At 42.2% G+C, this 26475-nt stretch overlaps 1 protein-coding gene across 1 annotated transcript in view; it reads right to left on the reverse strand.

The window, feature by feature from the left end:
• The window catches only part of ryr3 (ryanodine receptor 3), a 399971-nt gene that overhangs the window by 83313 nt on the left and 290183 nt on the right, over window positions 1–26475 (reverse strand). Inside the window, exons 64-71 of the mRNA XM_067991361.1 lie at window positions 25019–25100; window positions 20358–20488; window positions 16643–16957; window positions 13818–14058; window positions 11474–11561; window positions 8658–8750; window positions 3477–3647; window positions 1742–1801 (exon numbers count right to left, since the gene is read on the reverse strand). Coding sequence (XP_067847462.1) covers window positions 1742–1801; window positions 3477–3647; window positions 8658–8750; window positions 11474–11561; window positions 13818–14058; window positions 16643–16957; window positions 20358–20488; window positions 25019–25100 — 1181 coding nt within the window. The remainder of the gene's footprint in view (window positions 1–1741; window positions 1802–3476; window positions 3648–8657; window positions 8751–11473; window positions 11562–13817; window positions 14059–16642; window positions 16958–20357; window positions 20489–25018; window positions 25101–26475) is intronic.

Raw genomic sequence — 26475 nt, forward strand, 5'->3', positions numbered from 1 at the left:
GTTGGAGAGTTCTTGATGCACAGTCAGAGAGGGCAATGAACCTGATACAGCAGCTATTGACTCAGGCAGGTGTGTATGCTTCTAGAAGGAGCATTTTATTCTAGATTGCATTTTGCATGGGTTTTAATAGAAGGAAAATCCCTTCTTTGTGGCACGCTTGATTCACCATATATCTATCAGGCCTAGGTCATTATATAACCATCGATTGTTCTAGCAGCTTGCGCTGGGTCTGCTGGGAATATATCCAGTTGGGTACAAAGGGCATAGTTTAAATCTCTTCCCATGATCACTGTGATTTCAATGTGAGGGGCAAGTGAGAAGAATGTTGATGTGGGGAAGTCAATGATCTGACCAGGTACACTGAACATTGTGATACACTCTCCTCATTCAATCTTTTATCAGGATAAAGCAGCCATCCTTTCTAGGGATAGTCATTCCAGGGTGAAGGGTAAATGCTTGATAATCAGTTAGGCCATTCCTCGGCTCATGGTCGAGTAGTGGCTGCCACTGTTTGGTGCGCTCTGAATTGATGAGGTGTGGCAGCTGCAGAAATGACATGTTTTCCTGCTCCAATATGAGGTAAGTCAGGACTTTTGTCTGGTTGTCTGGCTGGGTGATTCAGACTCTTGACATTCAGAGGGATCGTTTTGAATTCAGCCATAATAGAGGTGGAGATGCTATGCTGTGGCTGGCTGTGTCCAGCATAATGGCTTGCAGTGGGTGCTATCTACAGATGTTCCTTTTCTCCCTGCGCTGGGGAAATGTTTTTCCTGCAGTTTGTGGTCCTGTTTGTGTCTGCACAGTACCATATATGTCTCTTCTAAAGTACTTAGTTTCCTCCTCCTTCCCATTCTTACTCTCTTTCAAGATTGCAATTTGCTTCTAGGGTGTAATTACACTGTCAAAAGTGGAGCAGAATTAGCCTCTGCCTGGTCCCCACTCTGTGCCTGATCGTGTGAGGATGTCTGGGCATGCAATTACATGGGTGTGGGTTTCAGTTCATAGAAGAGTTGGTCTGTTTGTGGAAACTGCCTTTTTGCCGTGAACACATGATAAAAGTGTTGGGAGAAAGCCCTAACTGTAACAGTAACTTGTAAACAATTTTACAACACCAAGTTATAGTCCAACAATTTTATTTGAAATTCACAAGCTTTCGGAGGCTTCCTCCTTCCTCAGGTGAATGTTGTGGAAATGACATTCCACAATGACATTTCCACAAATGACATTTCCACAACATTCAACTGAGGAAGGAGGAAGCCTCTGAAAGCTTGTGAATTTCAAATAAAATTGTTGGACTATAACTTGGTGTTGTAAAATTGTTTACAATTGTCAACCCCAGTCCATCACCGGCATCTCCACATCATGTAACAGTAACTTGATGGAGAATTTAAGGATGACTTCTAAAAGCCTAACATGTCTCCTTTTTATTTGAAGGGAATGTTAGTTATGTTTATACTACATATTGGGATTTCAACTGCTTTAATATGAAGGAAAAACTGGCCCATGTAAGCTAAGTAACAAACAAAATAGAGATGAAAAAACCTCATAAATGCTTGAGTCTGAAATTAAAACAGCAAGTGTTGGGAATACGCAGAAGATCATGGCGTTTCTGAAAATCAAAACCAGACTAACATTTTAGGTGAGACCTTTCAACAGAACCGAAAAGGAAAGAGAACTATTTATATTGAAAACAAGGCTCGGTATCACCAAGTCCTCAGAGATATATATACTTTAACATTACCTTATCCTGTAAATGCAAGTTATCTGCAAGGAATTCTTTAACTTCCTCATCTGTGTCTTTCTGTTGATAGAATAACACAACTGTAAGGAACACAATATTACAAGAATTCCAATATAATCCTAAGGTTTCCTCAAGGGAGTTCAAGAACAGCTTAAAATAAAAATATACATTTAAAATGATTAAATTATGGTCTCATATTTGTGAAACGGCACCTATAAATATACTTATGGGCAAAACAAAAAAAAAGCTCAGTCTATAAATGGTATGAGTATTGTGATAACAAGTTGACTTAAGGGCAGAAATCTATTCCATGTCTAGGGACCAATTAGCATGACAGTGGACTCATCAAAAAATACCTAGTTTTGCTTCCTTTTTTTCCAGACTGGAAAATTACAGCAAGACATGCTTAGCAAAAGAGCTCCAAAATCAGAAAATAACAATTAAGCTGATGGTGTAAGCTTGAGGCTAAGGCACATTGTTTAGATGAGATTAAATTATAAACTGTGTTTAATCAATTCTCTCCAGATCCAACCTACAACAACTTACATTTATATAGTGCCTTTAACATAGTAAAACATCCCTAGGCGCTTCACAGGAGTGATTATCAAACAAAATTTGACACCGAGTTACATAAGGAGATATTAGGGCAGGTGACCAAAAGCTTGGTCAAAGAGGTAGGTTTTAAGGAGTATCTTAAAGGAGGAGAGAGAGGTAGAGGCGGAGAGATTTAGGGAGAGAATTCCAGAGCTGAGGGCCTAGGCAGCTGAAGGCACGGCTGCTAATGGTGGAGTGATTAAAATCAGGGATGTGGAAGAGGAAAGAATTGGAGGAGTGCAGAGATCTCGGAGGGTAATAGGGCTGGAGGAGGTTACAGAGATAGAGAGGAGTAAGGCCATGGAGGGATTTGAAAACAAGTATGAGAATTTTAAAATTGAGGTGTTCCTGGACCAGGAGCCAATGTAGTCAGCGAGCATAGAGGCGATGGGTGAACAGGATTGGTGCGAGTTAGGATACGGGCAGTAGAGTTTTGAATGAGCTCAAGATTAAGGAGGGTGGAGGATGGGAGTCCGGCCAGGAGAGCATTGGAATAGAGGTAACAAAGGCATGCATGAGGGTTTCAGCAGCAGCTGAGCTGAGGCAGGGGCAGAGATGGGTGATGTTACGGAGGTGGAAGTAGGCCGTTTTGGTGATAGAGCGGATATGTGGTCGAAAGCTCATCTCTGAGTCAAATAGGACACCAAGGTTATGAACGGTCTGGTTCAGCCCCTGATAGTGGCCAGAGAGAGGGATGGAGTCGGTTTGAGGTAAAGCTGGGTATCGTCAGCGTACATGTGGAACCCGACGTTGTGTTTTCGGATGATGTCGCTGAGGGGCAGCATGTAGGTAAGAACTAGGAGGGGGCTAAGGATCGATCCATGGGGGACTCCAGAGGTAACGGTGCGAGAGCAGGAAAAAAAGCCATTGCAGATGATTCTCTGGCTACAACTGGATAGATAAGAATGGAACCAGGCGAGACTAGGAATATTTGATGTTGATTTTGAGAACAAAGAGGACAAAAAACCTTCAGGACTTAACTTTGATGAACCTAAACTAAAACAGAATCCAAAAAATAACATTAGATGCAAGTTTAATATTATAACTGTCAACCTTGTTGATTCTACTGACTGATAAAGCTAATAAGTAAGTAAGTAAAGTTTGGAAGGCACAGTATTAGAGAAAAAAATTGGGATCTTACCAGACTGTATCGGAGTTTGGCCAATGAGATTAACTCTTGGTCTCCTGGAGTGCACATATTTAAACCGATAGGAAGCAACTTTTTAAGGGCAGCCACAATCAGCGAGGTCTGTATTGAGTAATAGTCTCCTCTGCGCTTTATTTTTTTCCTTTCCTGGCCTTGCCCTTCAGCCTAAAAGAAATTAAATTTTGTATGAAAGTGAGATGTTTTGCATTAGTATTGTTTATCAGCATAACTCTATTCAAAAATTGAGAGCTTAAAGGGGTTATGTTGTTCAGCGCATGGATCAGTTCCATATCATACGGTGCATTGAGCCACTGAGCTTTCAGGATGAAGCCTAATTTTACACACCAATGTTTTAGGGAAATTTCAAAAGATCAGTCTTAATGTGAAAGCTTTTCTACATAAATTGCATTTGTGTAATTGTCAGAAAACATTGCTACAAACAAAATTTCCTTTTTGACCTAAGGAGGTGAGAAAAGACACCTCTTCACTACTTCACGGGCTAATGAGGACATATTTTAATTGATGACAGTTTGAATGTTCTGTAAACAGGAATTTAGGGCTTGCAAGCCAGAATAAACCTACAGCACAATCCCTTTAAACATATAATAAAAGAGAACTGATAGCAGTAATTGAGGTACTGCGTGACTGTGTGACTGACACAGTATCACTCGCAAGGATCGCTGCAAAAGAGTTATGCATGTCTTTTGTGTGAATTAAGTAAAAAATCAATCACAGCGGCCAGCATTCATTTCATTAAGAAATAAATTAAACTAATCTTGTTTTCATATAATTTTCACTTCAGCTGGAGTAAAATATCAGGATAGTATTTCATTAATATTGCTGTCACACACACAATAGTATCGTGAATATGATCTATGGAACTACACTGCTCCAAATATTTAGAAATGTTACACACCAGTGCAAGTAACACAGAGATGATACTACTCACAATACAAATGGAATGTATTGGTAAGCTGTGCTAATGGTAGGTTAGCTGCACACTAGCTTTTACTGTAGCATTACTAACTCTCAGCATATCTCAGTGTCTACTTTATCATCTTATGTTCTTGTTTTAGGTCAGCGCTTGCTGCAGCTCAGAGCTCCAGCAGCACTTTTATATAGAAACAAGCCCAATTGTAGTATTCATCAACAAAACAAAAATAAGCATCATGTTACCATGTCTGAAAGGCTGCTTGAAACAAGATCAATTTTGGCACTACTAGCTGCTTCCTGGGAGAAGCTTATCTAATTGCTTCAGAACTGCAACATGCTGCAAAATAAATACGTGCAGATATTTTGTTCTGTAACAATTTTTGACTTATTGGGGGTGATTTTAACCCCCAAGAATGGGTGGGTTGGGGGCGTGTGGGAGTTGAAAATAGTTATTTTTTGGGTCGCGATCGCAACCCGGCTTTATTTCCGGGTTTAACGTCGGCACGGAAAAGTACAGGCTTCCCACTGGGCATGCAAAATCCGAAAATTTTGCGGTTGCGACCCAAAAAACCAACTATTTTCACTACCACCCACCCCCAATCCACCCATTCTTGGGGTTTAAAATCACCCTCATTCTGTTTCTAAAAAGGTTGAAATACTAATACAACTACCAATGTAAGATTTACATCTTGTCTTTTGTCAAATTATCACATTTTGACTTTAGAGAGAAACACCACTATGTTTTTCACTCTAGTATGTCTGCTGCATACCACGGTGGGGGGAGGGATTTTAACTGGGAGTGCTTGGGCAGAGAATGGGATGAGCATCAAACCTGCCTGACATCATCAGTTTGAGATCCGGGCTATTTTAACTTCCGGGTCACATTTGCAACTCGCTGGTCAGCTGCCTGCCTGAAACGGGCGGAAAGAGGCCACTAGCCAGTTTTTAGGTAGGTCCCCGCCATCATCACGTGAACATTCCTCAAGTGGGAAAGGTGGGGAGCCTGGGACAGCAGAGGCCCAGACTTTCCTTGTGGTGTCCAGAGGAGCACTTCTGAACCTCACGGCCTCTTCTAAGGTAAATTTTTGACATAACCTCCTCTTCTTTCACGCCAGCTTTTACTGAGCGAGGCACCCGTGGCAGATGCCCCGCACAGTAGGCCATTAAAATGTCATTGGGCTCAGAATGACATCATAGGACCCCAATTTGCATGTATTAATTAGGCTCCTGCCCCAATCAGGCAAATGCCTTGGCCGTTTAAAAAAAAAGGACCAAGGCAAGATGGTGGTGGGTGGTAATCGAGTGGGAACAGGATGGTAATTCTTTGCATAGCTAATTTAACTGCACCCTGTCCCATTCCTGCCAGGTGAGTTGGGTTAAAATCCCGCCCCCCCCCCCCCCCCCCCCAGTTCTTCTGTTCAGTGGCTGAGCCTCACCTCTCTTGGTGGACTGCCTATACCTCAAGCTCACAATGATATCTGATAGGAGCACATTAGTTAATATGACAGATGAATTTAGATTACAAAGGAGAAAGTCCCACCAATCTTAAAGCAATAGGGGATAAAACCAATTAGGTCACAGGAAATTTCATCCTGCCCTGTGATGTGATTTTATTGGATTTTCGGTATATTATCGAGCTAATGTCACCATTTGAAAACTATACAATAACCCATGCACCATTTTACTTGCAGAATTGCTTAATGCTTTATATAAAGGATAAACTCAGTATCCATTTCCTTCAATGTCATGTACCACATGTTTTCCTGTATTTTCTGGAAAAAAAAAGAACTGGTATTATCTACACCAGTCAAATGATATTAGATACCTTCAGCTCCTAGCTTATTATATTTATTATTCTTACGCTTACCACAGAACAGTCAAAAAAATTAATAAATAAACTAGTGAGTTTAAGACAGCAATTCAATCTTGGGGTTCTGCTGACATTTATAAATGAACAGCTTGATTGAATTTACTGCCTTGTTTCTTCCCATCTATCTATTAGCCTCTATATACTTTGCGTGGAAGCTATGCTTTCAAAGCTATATTGCTGTTTATTGCACATTCTTCTCAGTAGCTGTACGATTTATGACAAGCACAGTTAGCCTTCTGCGGAGATTTCAGACAATGAGCATAGTAAAGTATTCAGGGAACTGCATAGGCTGTGAATGTGATCATTTAAAAAAACACTGAAGTTGCCAAGCCAGCTGTGGAGCTATTTGCATGATGACACAATCATGCAGTCTGACCTTTTGGCCAACTCGTTTACACTTCTTTAAAAAGGAGAAACACAGGAAAAAATAAAATACAAGAACGTTAGTAATAAGTTAAAGTAAAACGTTAAATAATTAAAACAGTTAACAGAGAATTACATTTCACACATTTTAACTTTCAATATCTAACTTTGTTAAAACCAAAAAAAAGAGATTAGGAATGTCAACTTGACAGTAATTGTGCTTCAGTGGATTGTTTTAGTGCTGTTAATTAATGCAAGAAGTTAACTCGTGGGACTCTAAATGCACAATCTATAATACAGTTTTTATTCCGGTGACCTTTTCGTGCCTAAAAGATGAGATGTCAGCATTTGGGAATCAAACTTTCCATTTTTGCCCAATAACCACTTCCAGTTCAGGTATAAGACAGATGTTAGCAGAATAAAGCTCCTACAACAATGTGTCTTAACCCTAACCTCAGAAGTGCATTTATCTGAGTTAGTGTGAATTTTTCCATTCAATGCACCAGCCATCCTTAGAGCCTTTCTAAGGGTGCCAATGTTTTGTCAATTTGGGCAAATTACTACCGTGGAGCCAGCCACATGAGGAATTGGACTGAGACTGCCCAACTAGCAGACAGAGAAGGCTTCTATCACATCAGTTTATGATGTATTTGGTCTCAGGCCCAAAAGGTAAAAGCACATATTCTTTTACTAATATCTGATATTGCTTTAATAATAACCAGCTATCTGCCATGGCTATTTATCTCCCATCTCTAAATGAATAGTCACTGGTCTGGCCTGATCAATAATACTGGATAGCTAGTCATAGCAACCAGCCTCAATTTAGTTTGGTTTATAAATAAAAACATGTTGTTTCGTATTAAAATTTTTTGTATTCTTTGAATCATTAAAACCTGAAAACAATTTCAGTTATGGTTCTTTAACATTTACTATCTATAAAGAGAGCAAATCACAATTCTCTTTCAGCAAAGTTTCATTAAACACATGCAACACTATAAAGTGAGTTTCCCATTAGCAAATGGAGGAACTATATCCTCTTTAAGAAACCCAAACATTAGCAGGAGTTCATAAGTTATCAAAATAAAGATTGTATTCTGATCATCAAAGTAATGCAGGTTTAATATTTGTCTTTTTTAGATTTTGATCGCTGCACCTCAATTTTCTTCCCTCCTGCCCTAAAGGTTCTAACTGGTGCTGGGATAAGGTTCCATGGGCACCAGCAGCTCTCTGTATCAAGCCCAAGTGGCTATTTTGCCAAGTGTGAGCCTAGTGAGCGTTGGCGGGCAATACAAGTCTGATCCTGTACTCACCCAATGTCCACAAATGCAATTTCCAGCAGGGGTCACTAGATAGTAATCAGAACTGGTAACCCCGACTGATCCCCCCCCCCCCCGCCCCCCCTTGCTCAGGGGGGCTATGGCCAATTGCAGAATCCCACCTACTACCTTGTCTACATGACTCAGGTGCAACACTGGGCGGTGTCTTTCCATAAAGAGCACCCCCACCAACCGCCCCCCCCACCCCACCACCTGCATTTTAGTTTTAGTACATCACTTAAAATGTTACCTCTCTTTATTCCACTCAACTCCAATTTAAATAATAATTACATTGACTGTGTGTGCTCAGCGGTTCAATAAACCAGATGCTCATTTTCTATTGCCTTTCCCTTGCCAGCATTTGTATTTAATCTTTGATCAAAACATTACCATATCATTAATTTACCTGTTATTATGAAGCAGAACAAATAACTTCACATCAAAGTTTTCACTGCATGAAGTCATGGTAATATAAACAGGGCTTTATTACTGTATCTGCTATTAGAGAATTTTACTTTGTGGAGTCCAATCTCAATACTACAGTGATCGTTATTTAACTCAATTTTGCAAAATTTCTACGATTGGCAACTATATCATGACATTGTAAAAACTCATTGCAGAAATATGTGCTGTATAATATCCAGCGTGTTTATATACATTATGAAAGTTAAAGAACACATTATTGACATTTACCTTGGACATCTTGCTCTTATTATCTGCAATCAGGAAAGACATGTTGTTGATCTCATTCTGAACCACAAAGTTCTGTTCCTCTCGTTTGAAATTCTATAAAACAGACATCTGTATTCAGCGAAACCTACAGGGATCAGTGAAGTTACACGCGAACGCTCTCTGCTAACATTAGATTACCTTTACTCTGCTAGCTGCCAATGTATCTAAATACTGTAGCATGCACCAATTATTACTAATTCCATTATTGTTTATCGAAACATAAATATTTCAGAATAATTAATGCCTAAAGGTAAATACAAAATTAACACCGGAAGAGTCTAGTGAGGTAAGCTAATACCAACAGTATCTCACAGGGACTTAGCTGATGCTTTGCATCTTTCAATTGCTTGGTCTGCAACTATTCTGATTAACTTTCCAGCACACTAATAATCATACATTTTAGTCACTTCAATTGAACACAGGCTAAGTGTTTCAGATATATAGTGTATTATAAGGGATGAGACTGATCTCAATGATCAAAAAGCGGTTTAAAAATAAGTCTCCGCTAAATATTTACACTTAGATTAATATAAATTGTAAATTATATTGTACTTTTACATATATCTTTAATTTTTGCTGCATTAATTATATCTGTGATAGAGTTTTAAATCCCTTTTCAACAGCAGGTAGCACTTTGTGGGGTTGATTTTACCTCAGTGAAGTAGAGGATTTTCCCCTCAATTAGCCAAACGTGAATGCCAGTCAAATCTATAACCCAACTTTTTATCATCCAGCATTTTACCACTAAAGCCTCCTTACTTAAGGGTGTTGCTTTGGTTCCCTTACATGAAAGATGAGAACTAATAGCAGTTCTACAGGTATATCTATTCATAGAAAAAATGACTGAAGAATGGGTTCAGTGAACCTAAATTTCTTCTAATTTTCCAATACTCCGTGCGTGGCACGTCCTGTGACAAATAGGGAGAGCACTCATATCTCGTTAAAGAAAAATTCTAAGGCCCCGATATTTACGGGGAAGGAATGGGGGAGCACGGTTGCAGGAGTAAAACTGGAAACCCTACACACGTGGACGTCCTGCCGAATTTTATGGCCGGACCTAATTATCATTTTTTAAATTCCATTTCCCACCTGGCAGCTGGCCAGATTGACAGGCTGGCCATCTGGCGGGTGGGAAAGCCAGTGGTAGGAGGCCAGAACCGGGGACTGTTGGGGACGGTCCCGGGCAATCAGGAAAGATCTGCATTTGAAGGGGGGGTGACCGATCGCGGGTCAAGAGGCTCGGGATCGGGGTTTGATGGGGGCGGGGGGCGGTGTCAGCAGTTTGCAAGGCAAGAGGCTCGGGATTGGGTTTTGATGTTGGGGGTCGGCAGATCACAGAGCAAGAGGCTCGGGATCGGTGAAGAGGGGGGGGGTTGGCAGATCACGGCAGCGAGGAGAGGCCCTGACCAGTAGAAGGTTTGCTTGAGGGGTTGGAGAGAGCACTCCTGCTCCCAACTCCGGTTCCCAAGCCCTGGGAAACCCGGCCGGCAGCCGTTAGATTTAAATCCCAACTACACTGTGGGAGCCTGATTTAAATATTATAATGAAGTGTCCTGCCTCTCCAAGAGGGCGGTGGGCACGTACGCAGCGGATTGGGGTCACGTTTTGCGATTTTTAATTTTTAAACCCTCCACCCAACCCTCTCGCACCCCTCATGGTGGGCGGGGGGGGGGGAGCTGGGTGTTAATAGCAACCCCATTATATTTAATATTGGTGTATAGCTTCTTGGTAGTCACTATAATTTTGTTAACTGCAAGACTAGGTTTCTGGCTGAGAGAGAATCAACATTCCTCACCTATATCTGGAAGTGCCATAAAGGGTCAGTCTGCCTTTTTTTTTAGGGCCAATGACTTAAGCCATCACCTCGACTGTTGTGAGACTTTAGACCTATGGCAGACTATCACAGGTTTGAACGCTGCAGATGCTTATAGTCATTCCTAATAGCATGCGCTCTCACAGTCAGCATTGTTCCACATAAAAACCACCCAGAAAACATTGCATCTTCTGATATTTGGTTGGCATTTGTGAAGGGCTGCCTTGATCTCAAGTAACTTGGTCCTGCTGATGAGGGGAGGTGCCACAGGGCAAAAGGGGTTGATTGACAGCTCCTCGCCCAGGAGATGTGTTTGGTTCACAAGAGCCTATCGACATTGAGTCTTGATATTCCAAAGTGATTAGTTGAAATCTCAAATATAACTTTTATGTTATGGATGCTGCTGCAGATTAAATATTACGAAAATAAATAGCATCTTTTTTATTTTTTTAATCAAGAAGTAAGTGAAATGTTTTATAATCAAGTGAAATCTGCTGTATTGATTTTCTGCTACTTTTTATTTTTAATAAACCTGTTCTATAGTCTTTAGTTTAACTCAATAGAATGTCTATTTTTCTGTTATCTGAACACAAGAGGGCTCATCTCAATTCAGTGAGTTATTATAGTAACAAGAGTTTCAGCTTTAGTCTTGAGCAACTTTACATTACTAGATATTATGCATATAAAGTCACATTCCAGTTTGTAGAGAGTGAGGGATCACTTCCTGGAGTGGACTTCGGTGCTGAGGCAGGCAAGAACTATTTAGCGAAGCCCTAGAAACTTAGTGAACTAAGACCATAAAGCAGGACATTGGAACGCCAACTGGCTGCAACAAAGTGTGGCTCAATCAAACTCAAGTTTTTACAATGCTCAAAAACTTCTCTCTAAAGTGAAGAATTATTTCATTTAAAAAAAAAATCTTTTTACGTGAGTTTTTAGATGAGTTTGTAAATTAATTCCTTACAGGTGATTTACACCACAAGATGAAAATCTCAGCCACCATGCGGAATAGCTCCTCAGCGTCTGCATCTGGTTCCTTCAGCCATCTTGCCCTGGAAAAAAGCACGATAGTTGGAACTGACTGTTCACATCCTGATGGTGAAAAGCTCCGGAAAATAAATTTATAGAAACAACAACAAAAATAACTATGAGAGAAGAACAAATTCAGCTTTAATCGTGTGAGTTATATTAAAAAAACGGATTTGTTGAATAATCTAGTGCTGCATTCTAAGTCTTTGTAGCTCAGTAAAAACAAAATGGATTCTTGAAATTCTATGACACTACATTTACTGTAATATTCAAACTATAACATAAAACTATTTTTGTGTATTTTGCCTTGCGAATGGTTCTCCCCTCTCCGGAAGGTGCTTACTCCTTGAAGGTTCTTTAGTTGTTGGGTATCCTCTGTTACTTAGCCCAGGAAGCCATCGTCTCGGCCTTAACATTGAGTGTCAGGAGACTATTTGACCACAAGAGGCAACATAGTTGAGCCTGATCCTACTATCCTCACCTACTGTGTAGACACATGCACCCAAGCATGGGCTGCTGGATAGTTAGTGATCAGGAGTGGGACCTTCCCCATCCTAACCTTGGAGTGCAGAAGCCAAATGTAGTACCTCTCTTGCTACCTTTTCTGAGATCAACCAAGTCAGCACAGTCTGTGGATAAAACCAGAAACCTTCCTGCTCTGCACAGCTCAGCTAATTACTGGATAAATTTACCTGGTGAGTGGGGGAGTCATAAACTGTCTTTTAAATATTATAAAATTTTAGGAGATGATATCTTGATTATCATATGACGTTAAAGTAATTTACATTGGGCCGGAAATTGCTACGAGCGGCGAACGGACAGTCGCCTGCCGTTCGTAAGTAACTAACTCACCCACAAACTGTTTGCGGGCTTCTAGGCTCCGACTTGCTTTTATTGAGAGCCGCAAGAAGTGCAGCAGTAGTTCCCGGGCTTCTCTGAGCTGTGAGAGGAGGAAAGGATCTCTGTGTCCCCTCCATCAATCAGCCTGAAGGATGCCACGTTGTGAGAACCAGAAAGTGAAGCTCATTCACAAACCGCGCAGACTAAAAACCAGGAAGTGTCAGATAGGATTAGTAAATGTACTATAAAATCAGATAGGAAAGAAAAATAAAGAGAGGGTAAGATTAAAAGACTGAGATAAAAGAGACAGAAAGAAAAAGTAAAAAAATAAAAATGTAACATTTTTTAATTAAAAAGTTTTTTTTGAAAATGTCCAAAAACTATTAAAATTGGGAGTAATGAAACTCCACACTTTTAAAAGTTAATGTTCAGTGCCAGAGAGATAGTTTGGCAGTGATTAATACTTATCACGCTGTTAAAAGTTAGTTTAGACCTGATATAACTCAGCGTATCTTTTTTCTGGCGAGATTAGTTAGTTTCTAGCTGGGCAGGAGAGCAAGTTTGCGTTGGTCCATTGATTCCAGCCTGTGATATCTCTTTAACACAAAGCTGGAAGATCAGCAGGGAATCAGGAAGAGCAAGTTCCAGATTTCTGCATTTGACTGTGTAAGCGCGCTCGCCAGAACTTGCTCTTCCATTTGCCCTGAAATAACGGTGAGCCCTGTTAGCCTCGCCATAATTTCTTGAGCAATTTCCAGGCCACTTTTGGGATATCTCACTTTGGGTAAACAGGTAACCATCGATCTGATCGATGTCATTAGCTGGGCTATCCAAATGCCAAACCTGTACCTGGTTCCTAACACAATGACACACTCCTGCTTTCTATCTCAAGCCTTAGATCATGTTGCTACCCCTGCCCCCCTGCTGTTCACTCTCCTGGGACTTGGGCCATAGATTTCATCCTCAAGCTACTGGTTTCCCCTTCCTCAGTCTCGTCCCACTTTTCCTCATACACACTGACTTATTCAGGTCTCTTTTTCGACTTGTGCCTGCAGTTCTGCACAAAAGAAAATGGCAACTTTCAAAAAGGTTTTGTGCAGGATTCCAGGTGTGAGTCAGAAGAGGAGGCTGAAAAAGTCAGTAGGTTTTGGAGCAATGTATTGGTGTAAAAGGGGAAAGAGTGGGGAGGGGAAGATCGGTGACCCAAGGCTGGGAACAGAGGGGAGGATTGCACAAAAAAGGGAAAAAGAGAGAGCAGAAAGAAACAAAAGAGTTTTTTACCAAGTTGGAGTGGGGGGAGGGGAGGTCATGAGATTTACTTCAGCTGTAAGTACTGAATTCTTTGCTTTTAATCCACAAACAATCCCACAGAACATAACTAAAAAATTAAAAAGTTTTCACAGGAACATGCTACTTAAGAATCATGTTGGTAATCTTGCCTGTTATAATCCACATAGCGGATCAAAATTGGGTAGAAGGAATAAAGATCTCGGCAGAGAACAGCAAACTCATCCAGAACTAGCAGCTCAGCCTCCTGGATATCTGATTTGCCCTCTGCTTTCACCTGCTCTTCCTCCATTACAACCTTTATTGATTTCTTCTTCAGTTTCTCCAGGGTTGGGATGAATTGATTTTTCAGCAGTTCAGGCTTAGCTTTGCTAATGATTGGTTGAGCGTACACTAGAGAGTACAAAGAGAAACAGCTAGTTGATGTGATATATAAACATGGGGTCAATGATGGGTGCCAACTCCACATGTAATTGGGTGCATCAGGCCTACTTCACACCCAATGTGCCCACCATGCCTCAGTGCAGTTTCCCAACATACAGCGCACTCGGTGCCAACATTCAAAGTGTGCAAGGTTGATTAGGGCACTTTTTAAAATTGTTATTCGGCCTGCTCCCCATAATGTGGCTGGACTGCCCGGCTAACGTTTCAGTTGTTTAGCACCCACCACAAAGGAGGGCCTGTGGAAAAGTTTTTAATTTTTTACCTTGATGGTTCTGACCTTCTGCTAATTTTTCTCCAGCACAATGCTCAACCCTGCCCAAAAAGTCCCTTTCTTCTCGAGTTGTCATCAGATTAATTTCTGTACTTCTGGTGCTGCAAATCCCACCCCTGTAATCTCCACACTCTCAGTGCATTGCTCAGGATGCACTGGGAGCAAAATTTAAATATTATATGATCTGACTTTGCATGATGGAGTGAAGTCAGCTCATTGGTGAGCTATAGTGCAGATCACATCATCACCCTCATGGTGAAAGCAGAAAGATCAAGCTCTCTGCAACTTTCCTAGAGCAAAATAAAACATCACACAGAGGAGTGTTGAATTCTTCTCTGAACAGATTTGTTCTGCCTGTTATGCACCCACTACTCTACACTTTGCTCTGGTCTGATTGGTGATCCAATTAAGTTTCACAGAACATTCTAGTTTGTCAAATGTTTCCAATATGAGTTACACAGCAGCTGCTGGTTATATATAGCCTGATAAGTAGCCAATAGACCAGAGATTATACTGCTAACTGCATATCAATGCAGGTTGCACTGATACCAGCCACTAGGAGTTACATGTATATGCAAAGCTCCACTCCAGGGTGGCTAATTTTTCGTGTTAGGAGAGCACAGGGGAGCAGACATTCTCTTGTAATATTAAAAAATTCCATGCAAAATGGCAAAAGCTCCTAAGAGGCCCAATGCTCCTCCTAAAATGTAATGTTTTGAACCAAGCTGGAATTAAACTGCAGCATGTGAGAGGGTCAGGGTCTGACAGTGCCTGTCTTCAGTGGAAGTGACAGTCTTGTCTCAATGGTAACACTCTTATCTCTGAGTCAGTAGGTTGTGGCTTCAAGCCCAGCTCCTGGATTTGAGCACGTAATCTAGGCTGACATGTCAATGCAGTACTGTGTTGCCAGAGGTGCTGTCTTTCGGATGAGTCGTTAAACCAAGGCCCCTTAGGTGGACGCAAAAAAATCCCATGGCTCTATTACAAGAGAGCAGGGGAGTTCTTCTGGTATCCTGGCCAAAATTTAACCCTAAATCAACATCATCAAAAATAGATTAATTGGTCAATTATCTCATTGCTATTTGTATGCAAATTGGCTGCTGCGTTTGCCTACAAAACAAATGTGACTACTTTTCAAAAGTAATTCTTGAGACCTGACAAATCAGAGTATTTTCTAAATGGTAAGAAGCTAGAAACTATGGAGGAGCATAGAGATTTAGGGGTCCATGTACTGAAATCACTAAAAGCTACAAAAAATAATTTAAAAGGTTAATGGAATGTTGGCCTTTATCTCAAGGGGGTTGGAATATAAAGGGGTAGAAGTTATTCTAGTTGTATAAAGCTCTGCTTAGACCGCATCTGGAGTACTGTGTTCAGTTCTGGGCACCGCACCTCAGGAAGGATATATTGGTTGTGGAGGGGGTGCAGTGCAGATTCACCAGAATGATACCGGGGCTAAAAGGGTTTAATTATGAGAACAAGTTGCACAGACTAGGCTTGTATTCACTTGAGTATAGAAGTTTAAGGGATGATCTAATTGAGATGCTTACGATAATTAGAGGATTTGATAGGGTAGATAGAGGGAAACTATTTCCTCAAGTGGGACAGCCCAGAATAAGGGAGCATAATCCTTATAATTACAGCTAGGCCATTCAGGGGTGATGTCAGGAAGCACTTCTTCACCCAAAGGATAGTGGAAATCTGAAATTCTCTTCCTCAAAAAGCTGCTGAGGTTAGGTCAATTGAAAAATTCAAAACTGAGATAGACAGATTTTTTTTTAGGTAAGAGTATTTAGGGATATGGAGGTCAGGTACAGATCAGCCATGATCTAAATGAATGGTGTTACAGGCCCAAGGGGCTGAATGGCCTACACCTGTTCTTTCCTGTGTTCCTAATTGGATGTAAAGTGCTTTGGAGTGTCCTGAGGATTTGAAAGGCATTATATCAAAGCAAGCTCTTTCTTTCCAGTGCACTCAGAAGTCAGGTCAAGGCACTATCAGATGGGTGTGCAGTTGAAATCACTTTGTGTAATTTAAAAGTGGTAATATAATGATATTCTTCTAATACTAATTGATGTGTAATATAAATTGGTCAGGATTTAATATCCATCAAATTTTATGTACATAGATTTATAGGTTTCATCAAAGCAGAATAGATATATTGCTTCCACGAGTACAAAGTGGTTGGCTGCATTGAAAGGGAAAACATCTTGAGGAAAATTGATGTATCCAAGGAGGGCTGCAAAAATATATTATTCTTACCAGCAAGTCTCTTCATCCAGGAAGCGTCATCAATGCCCAGATTATTGTTCAAGATTTTCAGGATATTGCCCAAGATTACACTAAGTTGTTCAGAGTTGACTACAGTACAGTAATGCCCACCAGGTTTGTTCTCAGGGCCTCGTTCCCACCAATATGACAGATAATTACACAACATGGGCAAAATAACTTCAATAATATGAGGCATCTCGGTGTATCTGGCTCCAGATTCTGCCGTATCACTGATATCCTTTATTAACCCATCTAGTTGAGGTATCTCTGGGCACACCTCCTCCACAGTGTCTGGCAAGCCTAGAACTGGCAAAGCAAACAAAGTGTCATCCTTGTCCTTCATATATACTGCATTCAATAAGAAACAGATCATGCTATTGAAATAAAAAATATTCTACAGCAACAACTTGCATTTAAAAAGCACCTTTAAGGCCCTTCACAGAGGCATATTTTTTAAAAAAGGACACCAAGACAAAGAGTGAGCTATTAGGACAGGGTGACCAAAAGCTTGGTCATAGAGCTGGTCTTTAAGGAGGGCCCCAAAGAAGGAGAGGGAGGTGGACTGTCCTGGAGTCTCCAAGCTTTAAAGATGAATTTTCAGGGCATTGCTGTGATCAACCCAGAAGAAAAATTATTGGGGCATTAACAAAAATTATGTTTTTTTCTCATTTTCTTTGAACACTTTTGTTTATTAGCTATGAAAGTATTGGAGATGGGAAAAAAAGGCTGTTTGAGACAGGATGCCATGTGATGAAACCTCCAGGAATGCGGCCAGCGTTGACAACCTTAAGAGGCGGAGGTGTTTAGGGAGGAAATTCCAGCACAGGGGGCCTAGGCTGCTGAAGGAACGGCTACCAATGGAGGGGCAAAGGGATGGAGGGATGCACAAAAGTTCAGAGTTAGAGGAGCAGAAAATTCTAGAGGAGGTTCAAGGCTTGGAGGAGATTCCTAAGACAGGGAGAGGAGAGGCCATGAAGGAAATTAAGCACAAGGATGAGAATTTTTAATTTGAGGCGTTGGGGCACCCAGAGCCATGGTTGGTTATTGAAGACAGGGGTGATGGGTGAGTGGAATTTGGTGTGGGATAGAATGTGGGTAACAGAGGTTTGGATGAACTGAAGTTTATGGAGTGAACAGGATAGGAGACCGGCCAGGAGAGCAGTGGACTAGTCAAGTCTGGAGGTCACAAATGCATGAATGGAGGAGTTCAGCAGCAGATTCTAGCAGAAAAGATGTTGAATAGTTCATTTGAACTGTCAGCTTTATTTACTACAATTGGACTGTTCTTGTGGTATAAAACTTGTGGATCAAACTTAAACAAAAAGAAAATATATAATTAGGTGCGGATGTTTGGGATGCACCAATAAAGAAACAATTGTAACTACGACCAGCAGTTATCCGTCTGAACTGAACTGATATATCTGTAAAGATAATCATCCAGACTGTAGGAATACTATAATAGTTTCACTGTTTCATATTTATTCTTTAGTCATTTTACATTAGTGACTTTTTCTTGGTTTAGTTCTCAGTGAATGACAAACAATTGAAACTTGTAGATTGTTCGCATCATTTTGTTAAATTGTACAATAATTCAAAGCCAGGCTGGTGGTAACAACCTGCAAGAAGGTGGAGTTTGCAAGTCCAAGGACTATCTGTCATTCCAACTCACTTGCTTTGATGAGTGATTTGGGAGCAGTTCTTCCTACTTCATCCAGCAACCCAAGCATGTGGAGAAAAGGCTGTTTATCTCATTGAAGAGTAAGTCCTAACATAGATTAGCTTTTTTTTTCACATTTCCTATTGGTACTGTTGTTGACCATTGCAACAGTTAGGCCAATTTTCCTGACCTTTGTCCGCAGGTAATGACCATTTCTCTGTAACACAATAGCTTTACAGGCATATGAGGGGTAATTTTATTCCCCAAGGATGGGTAAGTTGGGGAGCGGGTGGGAAGGTAAAAATTGTAAAAATGTAAAACCCGACCCCAACTCGCCTCCAACCCGCCCACTTCCGGTTTTAACGGAGGCAGGTCGAAGGATGGGTGACCAATCCGCTCTCAGGAGGCGGGTCGGTCAGTAAAATCTTTTAAGGAGACTGCGTGCCTCCATTGTAATAGCTTTTTTATTTTTAACTCCTGGGGGCCGGGATTCCCGAGTCTTCTGCTTCACGCCATGTAAGAGGAGGCGAGAAGGTCCGGGATCAACAGGTGAATGTCTTTATTGCACTACTTGTGGGCCAGGAGGAGCAGGAGTTTTTCCTCCAGGCCCAACAAGCTTATCTGCCACGACCCCACGCATGCGATCAGCCGGCCCCCACCCCGCTGTCCGAAGCCCCCTGATCTATCCACTACCCCCCACCTGATGTCTGACCCCCCCTCCCCGATTTCTTCGACCCCACCGATAACCGACCCCACCCCCGCTGTCTCCGACCCCCCGATGTCCGACCACCCCCACCCCAATGTCACACACCCTCTCACCCCAACTGATGACCAACCCCCCCCTCCTCGATGTCTGGTACCAAGCCCCCGAAGTCAGACTTAAGTCCGATCTGCTCCCCGGCTGCTTTCCCATCGGACAGGCAGCCAGCCTGTCAATTTGGCTGGCTGTCGGGTGGGAAACCCGCTGAGAAATTTAAAAGATATTCTTACGTCAAAATTGTAAGGACGTCCAGGAAACTCATGCTTCCGGGTTTCCCACCTGGAAATGCTCCCCCACCCCCGCTCTCCACGGCTGGGAGTGAAAATCCAGGCCCAAGATGTCTACACCCAATGTCACTTTGTTTAACTTTCGGTAAGCCCCAGAGTCCTCTCACGTTTCCTATATTTATTTCCCAGATTTTGGCAGCAGGACAACATTTTACTGAACTCATTGGGCTGGATTCTCCTCCCAGCAGCAGTGTTCAAGCGGCAAGAGATTTCTGCCCGCCTCTCCCAAACCGATGTAACCCCTCTCCAGTTTCCTGGGTCAAGGGTCATCATCCATGCATGGCAGGCTCCCAGTGGGATTCCTGCTGTTCAGCGGGAGCCTGCCAATGTCTGGCTGCAAAATCCTAGCAGTGCTGCAACGGGATTACTGTTGCAGCATCAGAAAAAGCTGCCGGGCATTTAAAAGGGTAGAAGAGCCCCAGCAGCATTGTAGAGTGAGCCCAATGCAGGTAGGCTAGTGGCGGCCAGATTGGTGGAAGAGGACACCGCTAAAAGGCGCTCTCTCTCCTTTAGGGGACCTGAGGGCTGTTACTGCCATTTCCCAGGGCCTACTGTCACCTTCCACATGACAGTCTAGGGACACAGTGATAACATGGGTGGACACCAGGAAAATATGCCAGAAACCTGGGCCCTCACAACCCCACTATCGTTTGCATGCAACAGGCAGGGAAGGGCAGCTGGCAACAATCCAGCAATTTCAGGCAGGATAGGAGAGGAAAATTCAGCCCATTATTTTATGGAACCAAGGAAGCGACATTGGAAAACTGCCAGGTTAGAGGAACAAACATGTTGCAATGTAAATGCTTGACAATTAATAAGTCATAATATTCTGTACCTTATGTTGCCAATTGACTTTAAATTTGATTAAATGCATTCTGAATGTATCAACACAGACTATTTAGTACTTAAACACTGCACAATATTTAGAATTTATTTTCAAGTTAACTCTAAGAGAATAGTTGACATTAAAACATTTTTTTTAAAAAAGTTACTGATACATACTGACGCGTTCCCGAGGTGTTTTCGTATTGAAAACTGACTGCATGTTGTGTATGTTGATAGAAGGCTCGAGAAAAGCTACCGGCATGGCTGCTGCAAGAGTGGCTAGACATTCCCCAAGGACTGGCCGCTGCCTGTGACACAAGAGGAAAGGGAAATGGTAAAGCCATCTTGGGGACATAAAAAGGGCAACCAACTCCTGTAAAACCAAAATATTTAAAAATGTGCCAATATTCAAGCAACTGCAGTTGTTGCAGGTGAAAACAGGACAGTGTGAACAAGTATAGGTCGCAAATTATATTACAATATTTCAGTAGTGCAAATATTTTGCAGCTTTACAGTGGCTTCTAAACTCAAACTCTTTATAGGAAAGATATAGAAAGAGATGCAGCTGTAGGATGTCATCAGGGATCAGGGGCGACAGTTATGAAGAAGCTCTGGCTTTTTTTTTACTAGACATGAGAAAGTTAAAGAATGATTTGATAGAAGTCATCAAGATTTCAAAGAGTTATAATAGGGTAAATAGTGATAGATTGTTTCCACTAGTCAGCAAGACAGCAAGATTTAGGATAATCATAAAAAGAATTAGAGAGGTTAGAAAAGCAATTCTCTACACAGAGGTTGAATAGCATGAGAAATTCTCTATCACAAACATTGTTAAAGCAGAATTTGTAGATTCTTTTATATGTAGATGAGATAGATGCTTGAAATAGAGGAATATTAAAGGGTATGGGGAGCAAGCAGGAGACTGGGATTAGGCTCGGGTTAGGTGGAGTAAATCACTGGCACATGATGGGCTGAACGACCTGTTTTAATGCTGTAACATTCTATGATTGATTTGAAGAAAAGTAAATGACTGTCTCATTAGCCCTGTTTGAGAACCAATAGAAAACTTCTACACATATTAATCAATAGAACATTGAATCTCATTGACAGCTTTCAAAATCTGCCTTTCGTTTTTGCAATGAAAGGTAGAAGTTCCTGTGGGGATATGATTTGGGCAGAAACAGTGCACTGTGACTAAATCCACTGACTTTTCTTGCACAGCTGTTCCTGACTCAAATTCATGATCGACCTACTTTCCTAATGCATGGAGCGGCTCTGCTTTCACAGTGGGCTATGTCTTCAACACCTGCCAGGGATTTTGCAACTCTGCTGCAGCAGCTATTTAAATCACTGCAATCTGGCTGCACAAGAAGTGTAGGTGGATAAAGACTGCAGTAAAATAGAGGGTTCCAGACCGTGAGCTCCCAGATTTACTGATGGAGTCCATGAGGTGACACTCCATGAAGTGAGTCAAAGAACAGCTGCCCACTTTAGCACTCCTATGGACCCTTTGCATTAAAATGTCATACAGAATGCATGACAGCAGAGAGCAAAGGACTTGACTGCAAATGAGCAAGATGGCAGACCCTAGGAAAACTGGTAATAGGCGATAGTTTTCTATATCAACGAGCAGTCCCAAGTGTTGCATGCTACAAAGTATTTTTAACTAACTTATTACTACCGTCCCATGTAAAGCACCATATAATGCATGGTCATTCTGTAGCAGGGCATAAATTAAAGCTGCAACTTACAAATAAAACTCTTGTTGCACTGATGTGTTAATGTGCTTCACATAGCAAACCCCTATAAACATAACCTAGCTGCAGGATGTATTTTCATTTACTCATACACACTGTCTGCACTCTTGAAATTTGCAATATTTCGAGATTATTTCTCTGGTTGCAAGATGAGATGGCTCACAACAGGAGGATGGAGACCCTGCTGGGAGCATCAAGCCTCTAACTCTAGCATTGATAGCATAGGCAAAATGAGGAGGGTGAAGCTGGTAGTCCAGTGCCAGTCTCTCTATAATCTAGGCTGACACTTCAGTGCAGTATTGAGGGAGTAATGAATTGTTGAATGTGCCATTTTTCAGATGAGATGTTGAACCGTGGCCTCATCTGCTTGTTCAGGTAGATGTAAAGCCTTTCCACCGTCTACAAGGCACAAGTCAGGAGTGTGATAGAATACTCTCCACTTGCCTGGATGAGTGCAGCTCCAACAATACTCAAGAAGCTCGACACCATCCAGGACAAAGCAGCCCGCTTGATTGGCACCCCATCCACCATCGAACCATTCACTCCCTTCACCACTGGCGCACAGAGGCTGCAGTGTGTACCATCCACAGGATGCACTGCAGCAACTCGCCAAGGCTTCTTCGACAGCACCTCCCAAACCCGCGACCTCTACCACCTAGAAGGACAAGAGCAGCAGGCACATGGGAACCACCTGCACGTTCCCCTCCAAGTCACACACCATCCCGACTTGGAAATATATCGCCGTTCCTTCATTGTCACTGGGTCAAAATCCTGGAACTCCCTTCCTAACAGCACTGTGGGAGAACCTTCACCATACGGACTGCAGTGGTTCAAGAAGGCGGCTCACCACCACCTTCTCAAGGGCAATTAGGGATGGGCAATAAATGCCGGCCTTGCCAGCAACGCCCACATCCCATGAACGAATAAAAAAAGGGTCCCATGAAGAGGAGGAGTAGGTAGTTCTCCCGGTGTCATGGCCAAAATCCCTTCCTCAACTAGCATCACTAAAACAGATTATCTGGTCATTCATTCATCTGCTGTTTGTGGGGCCTTGCTGCATACATATTGGCTGCCACATCTACCTACAAAACAACAGTGACTGCACTTCAAAAGTAAGTCATTGGCTGTGTAGCACTTTGGAACACCCCAAGGGCGTGAACGGTGCTATATATAAATGCAAGTTCTTTCTTTTTTGTTATGTTTTCTTCCCCTACTGACTCGTGCACTGATATACACTCAAGCAAAACAACTCTCACTTAAACAAAGGCGAATGTTCCAGTCTTCATCGCTGGTGTTACTGGAGCAGAACAAGCAATCAGAGCGTTTGGCAGAGATCCATAATGCCAAACCTCCACTACATTTGTGCCAAGTGCAATTGGGAGATTTTTTTCTGTCATAAAAGTAGACAATGTTAATGTAACTGAAGCATTTGCTCCCCCAATTCTCAGTAGCGAAAGTAGTTTCGCTCAGGAATTTCTACCCTCATAGAACATAGTAAACAGGAGTAAAGAAAATATCTAATTGCAGAAGTATATTGGTGCACGGGTGCAGTATTCAAATATTTTGATGCTAAATTGTCTGAAACAACTTGCTTTAAAAAAGAAAGCAGCTACCCACCGATGAAATGGCAGTTAGACAACGCCTTTCATTCTGCAAAAACAGTACATAATCAACTTGCATTATATTTGTAAAGGTACCGCTTTGCAACCTGCTCTTTGTTACATAAATACCATTAAGTATGAAAGAACACCTTAAATACAATACTACTTTGCTTCATTTTTCTTTTTCCATGCTTGCTTGACATCAGTGGATACTTTACCAATTGAAGAATGCAGCCAATAGCAAGCGCATGGTTCTCTTGCTGTTAGTTGTACTCCTAAATATAAACAATCTGATTTGCAAAGAACTGACAGGGTCACAGACCCATGACAATGTGGGCCCATGAATCTGTCATTGGATTACGTCCTCCTGTTGCAGCAAATTAAATACAGGGAGCCAGTCCCATGTGTTTGCAATATGTAGTGGAGCTCAGCAGGCCTATGGACCCAATGACAAAGTAAATGCAGGTGATTGGTGCACAGAGGCTACTTTTCAGAGTCACAGACAATAAAAATGCAAAGTACAAATCCTTAGGAAACAAATCAGTTCCACTTTACATTGGTGCTAGCTGTGCCTCACAGTACTGTAGAACTAACTCAATTTGTATTGGGGAGAGTTTCTATAGTGCTGGACCACATTTGAACAATTGCACACATGCAAGCTTGCACATGCACTGTTATTTTAAGCTTGCTGCATGCAACTTTTAGCTAGGGGCTGCAGAATGGGTAGGACACGAACTGTTCAAGGCAGCAAGAGTAAAACTACTTTGTTGGCCTGTATGAGGCTGATATGAACACTTCAGTTACTCAGCCCACCTTAGCTAAAAATTGTAGCTGTCTCAGATGGCAAGCATTTAAGTCACTGTTGGAGACAGTACCGTGACCAGAAGTGCAGACCAACACCATGGCCCTGAAAATCCACAGCTGTTCTGTAATTTTTGTGGGAGTCCGCTGAAATGGCTGGAAACTAAGCTGGGACCTGGTTACACCAAATCCCGGTCTTTTCCCCAGAGTTTCCTCTGTGGCCTTTTGGCAGCAGAGACTCTGCTCATGCCAAACGTGGGGATTGTTGTAAGAGTGAGGCAGGGACATGTACCTTCTGTGTCCAGTGCCCTGCATGCACCCGTCGTGCCACAGACACCCATTGGCAGCAGAATTAGGGAACCTCCCTCTGATGTCGAAAAGTCTGTCAGGGTCAGCGGTGGAGGTTCCCGGTGGTCTGCAACACCAGCATAATTGCTGGGATCCAGGCCCATGATTTTCTGGGCCCACTTGTTTAGTAGTGTCTCTGTAAGCTTTCGCATTATTTTGCTGCCAACAATGAATCTGCCATCAGTGGAGAGGTAACTGGAGTGATAGTGATACTGGTTATTTGAGAACAATCTACATTTAACTGGATTTGTTCAAAAACCAACACCAATGTGAGTCTTCAGAATTTCCAGATCCCAAATCTGATTAAAACTGCAATTGATGTTGGAGTTACCTTTCAACATAGACGTTCTTCCCTGTTCCTAAGGCATACAGACTGCACAGGATCCTGTAGCATGACACTTGAACATCATCCACTGCAAACAGAATACAGTAAATCCATGAGTTTAGACCTCTCAATCAAGCAATCTCCTACCACAGTTCTAACTGAAGCAAATCTTTACCAAATCCAAAATTAAACCGAACTCAATACTGATCCAGCCATCTTCATTTTATAGCACATTTATATTCAGAAAGCAGTTCTGAAATACCATTCTAGGTTTCTGGTGCTGTAAAAAATGCACTATTCCTCCTCTGAGCCACTCAGTATACACATTATGCTAGGAGCGAAAAAAAATGTCTGGCTCTACCTCAGTTGGCAAACTGAGCTCTAGATTGTTGGTTTGTTGTCCAAGGCGGTGTTCCCATATGCAGCAAACTTATAATATAAATGCAGCACAAAAACAGCAGGTCAGGCAGCAGCTGTTGAGACGGCAGACCAGTCAACATTTTAGGTGCGAACCCTTGAGTTTTGAAAATGGGTCTGCACCCAAAACGTTAACTGATCTGTTCTCTCTGCAGATGTTGGCTAATATCTGTAGCACTAGATAAACCTGGTTCTGAAGCACTTTCTTATGTACCCTGATGAATTGTACTAGATCCCAATAGAATCCTTTAGGCAGATATTTGTCTTTATCATCTGGGCGTTAAGCATCCCCAGGGCAGAGCGCAGAAAGGAAAATCTGGAGGGGGTGGGGGGAAATCTCGCACCCCTTACAGAGCCTCCCCACCAGATATTCCGTTTGGCTCCTCCCAGATGAAGCTTAATCCCTGGGCAGTAAACACGAAAATCTACCCCATAGACTCATTGAATTGTATAGCGCAGAAAGAGGCCATTTGGCCCATCATGCCTGTGCTGGCACTCTTAAAGGGCTATCCACTTAGTTCCATTCCCCTGGAGCCAGAGGTCGTGGTCCATACCTGTACCAATGACCTAGGCAGAAAGAGGGATGAGGTCCTGCAGGCAGGTTTTAAGGAGTTAGGAAAGAGATTAAGAAGCAGGACCTCAAAACGTAGTAATCTCCGTATTACTCGCGGTGCCATACATTAGTGAGTATAGAAATAGGGGGATGCGTGGCTGGAGAGATGGTGCAGGAGGGAGGGCTTTAGATTCCTGGGGCATTGGGACCAGTTCTGGGGAACTGTACAGGCCGGACAGGCTGCACCTCAATGGAGCTGGGACCAATGTCCTCGCAGGGAAGTTCGCTAGTGCTGTGGGGAGGGGTTTAAACTAATTTGGCAGGGGGATGGGCACTAGGATGTAGCAATGGAAAGGAGAAACAAGGGGCACAAAGGATCGGGGGAGAAAGATAGCACTAGAGCAGGTAATAGTACACTATTAGGTGGGATCAGGCTAAGAGAGAGTACAAAAAGTCTAAGACTGGTTTGCAATGCATGTGAGTAAATGCATGA

This window comes from Heptranchias perlo, chromosome 10, assembly GCF_035084215.1.
Source record: "Heptranchias perlo isolate sHepPer1 chromosome 10, sHepPer1.hap1, whole genome shotgun sequence".
Taxonomy (NCBI): Eukaryota; Metazoa; Chordata; class Chondrichthyes; order Hexanchiformes; family Hexanchidae; genus Heptranchias; species Heptranchias perlo.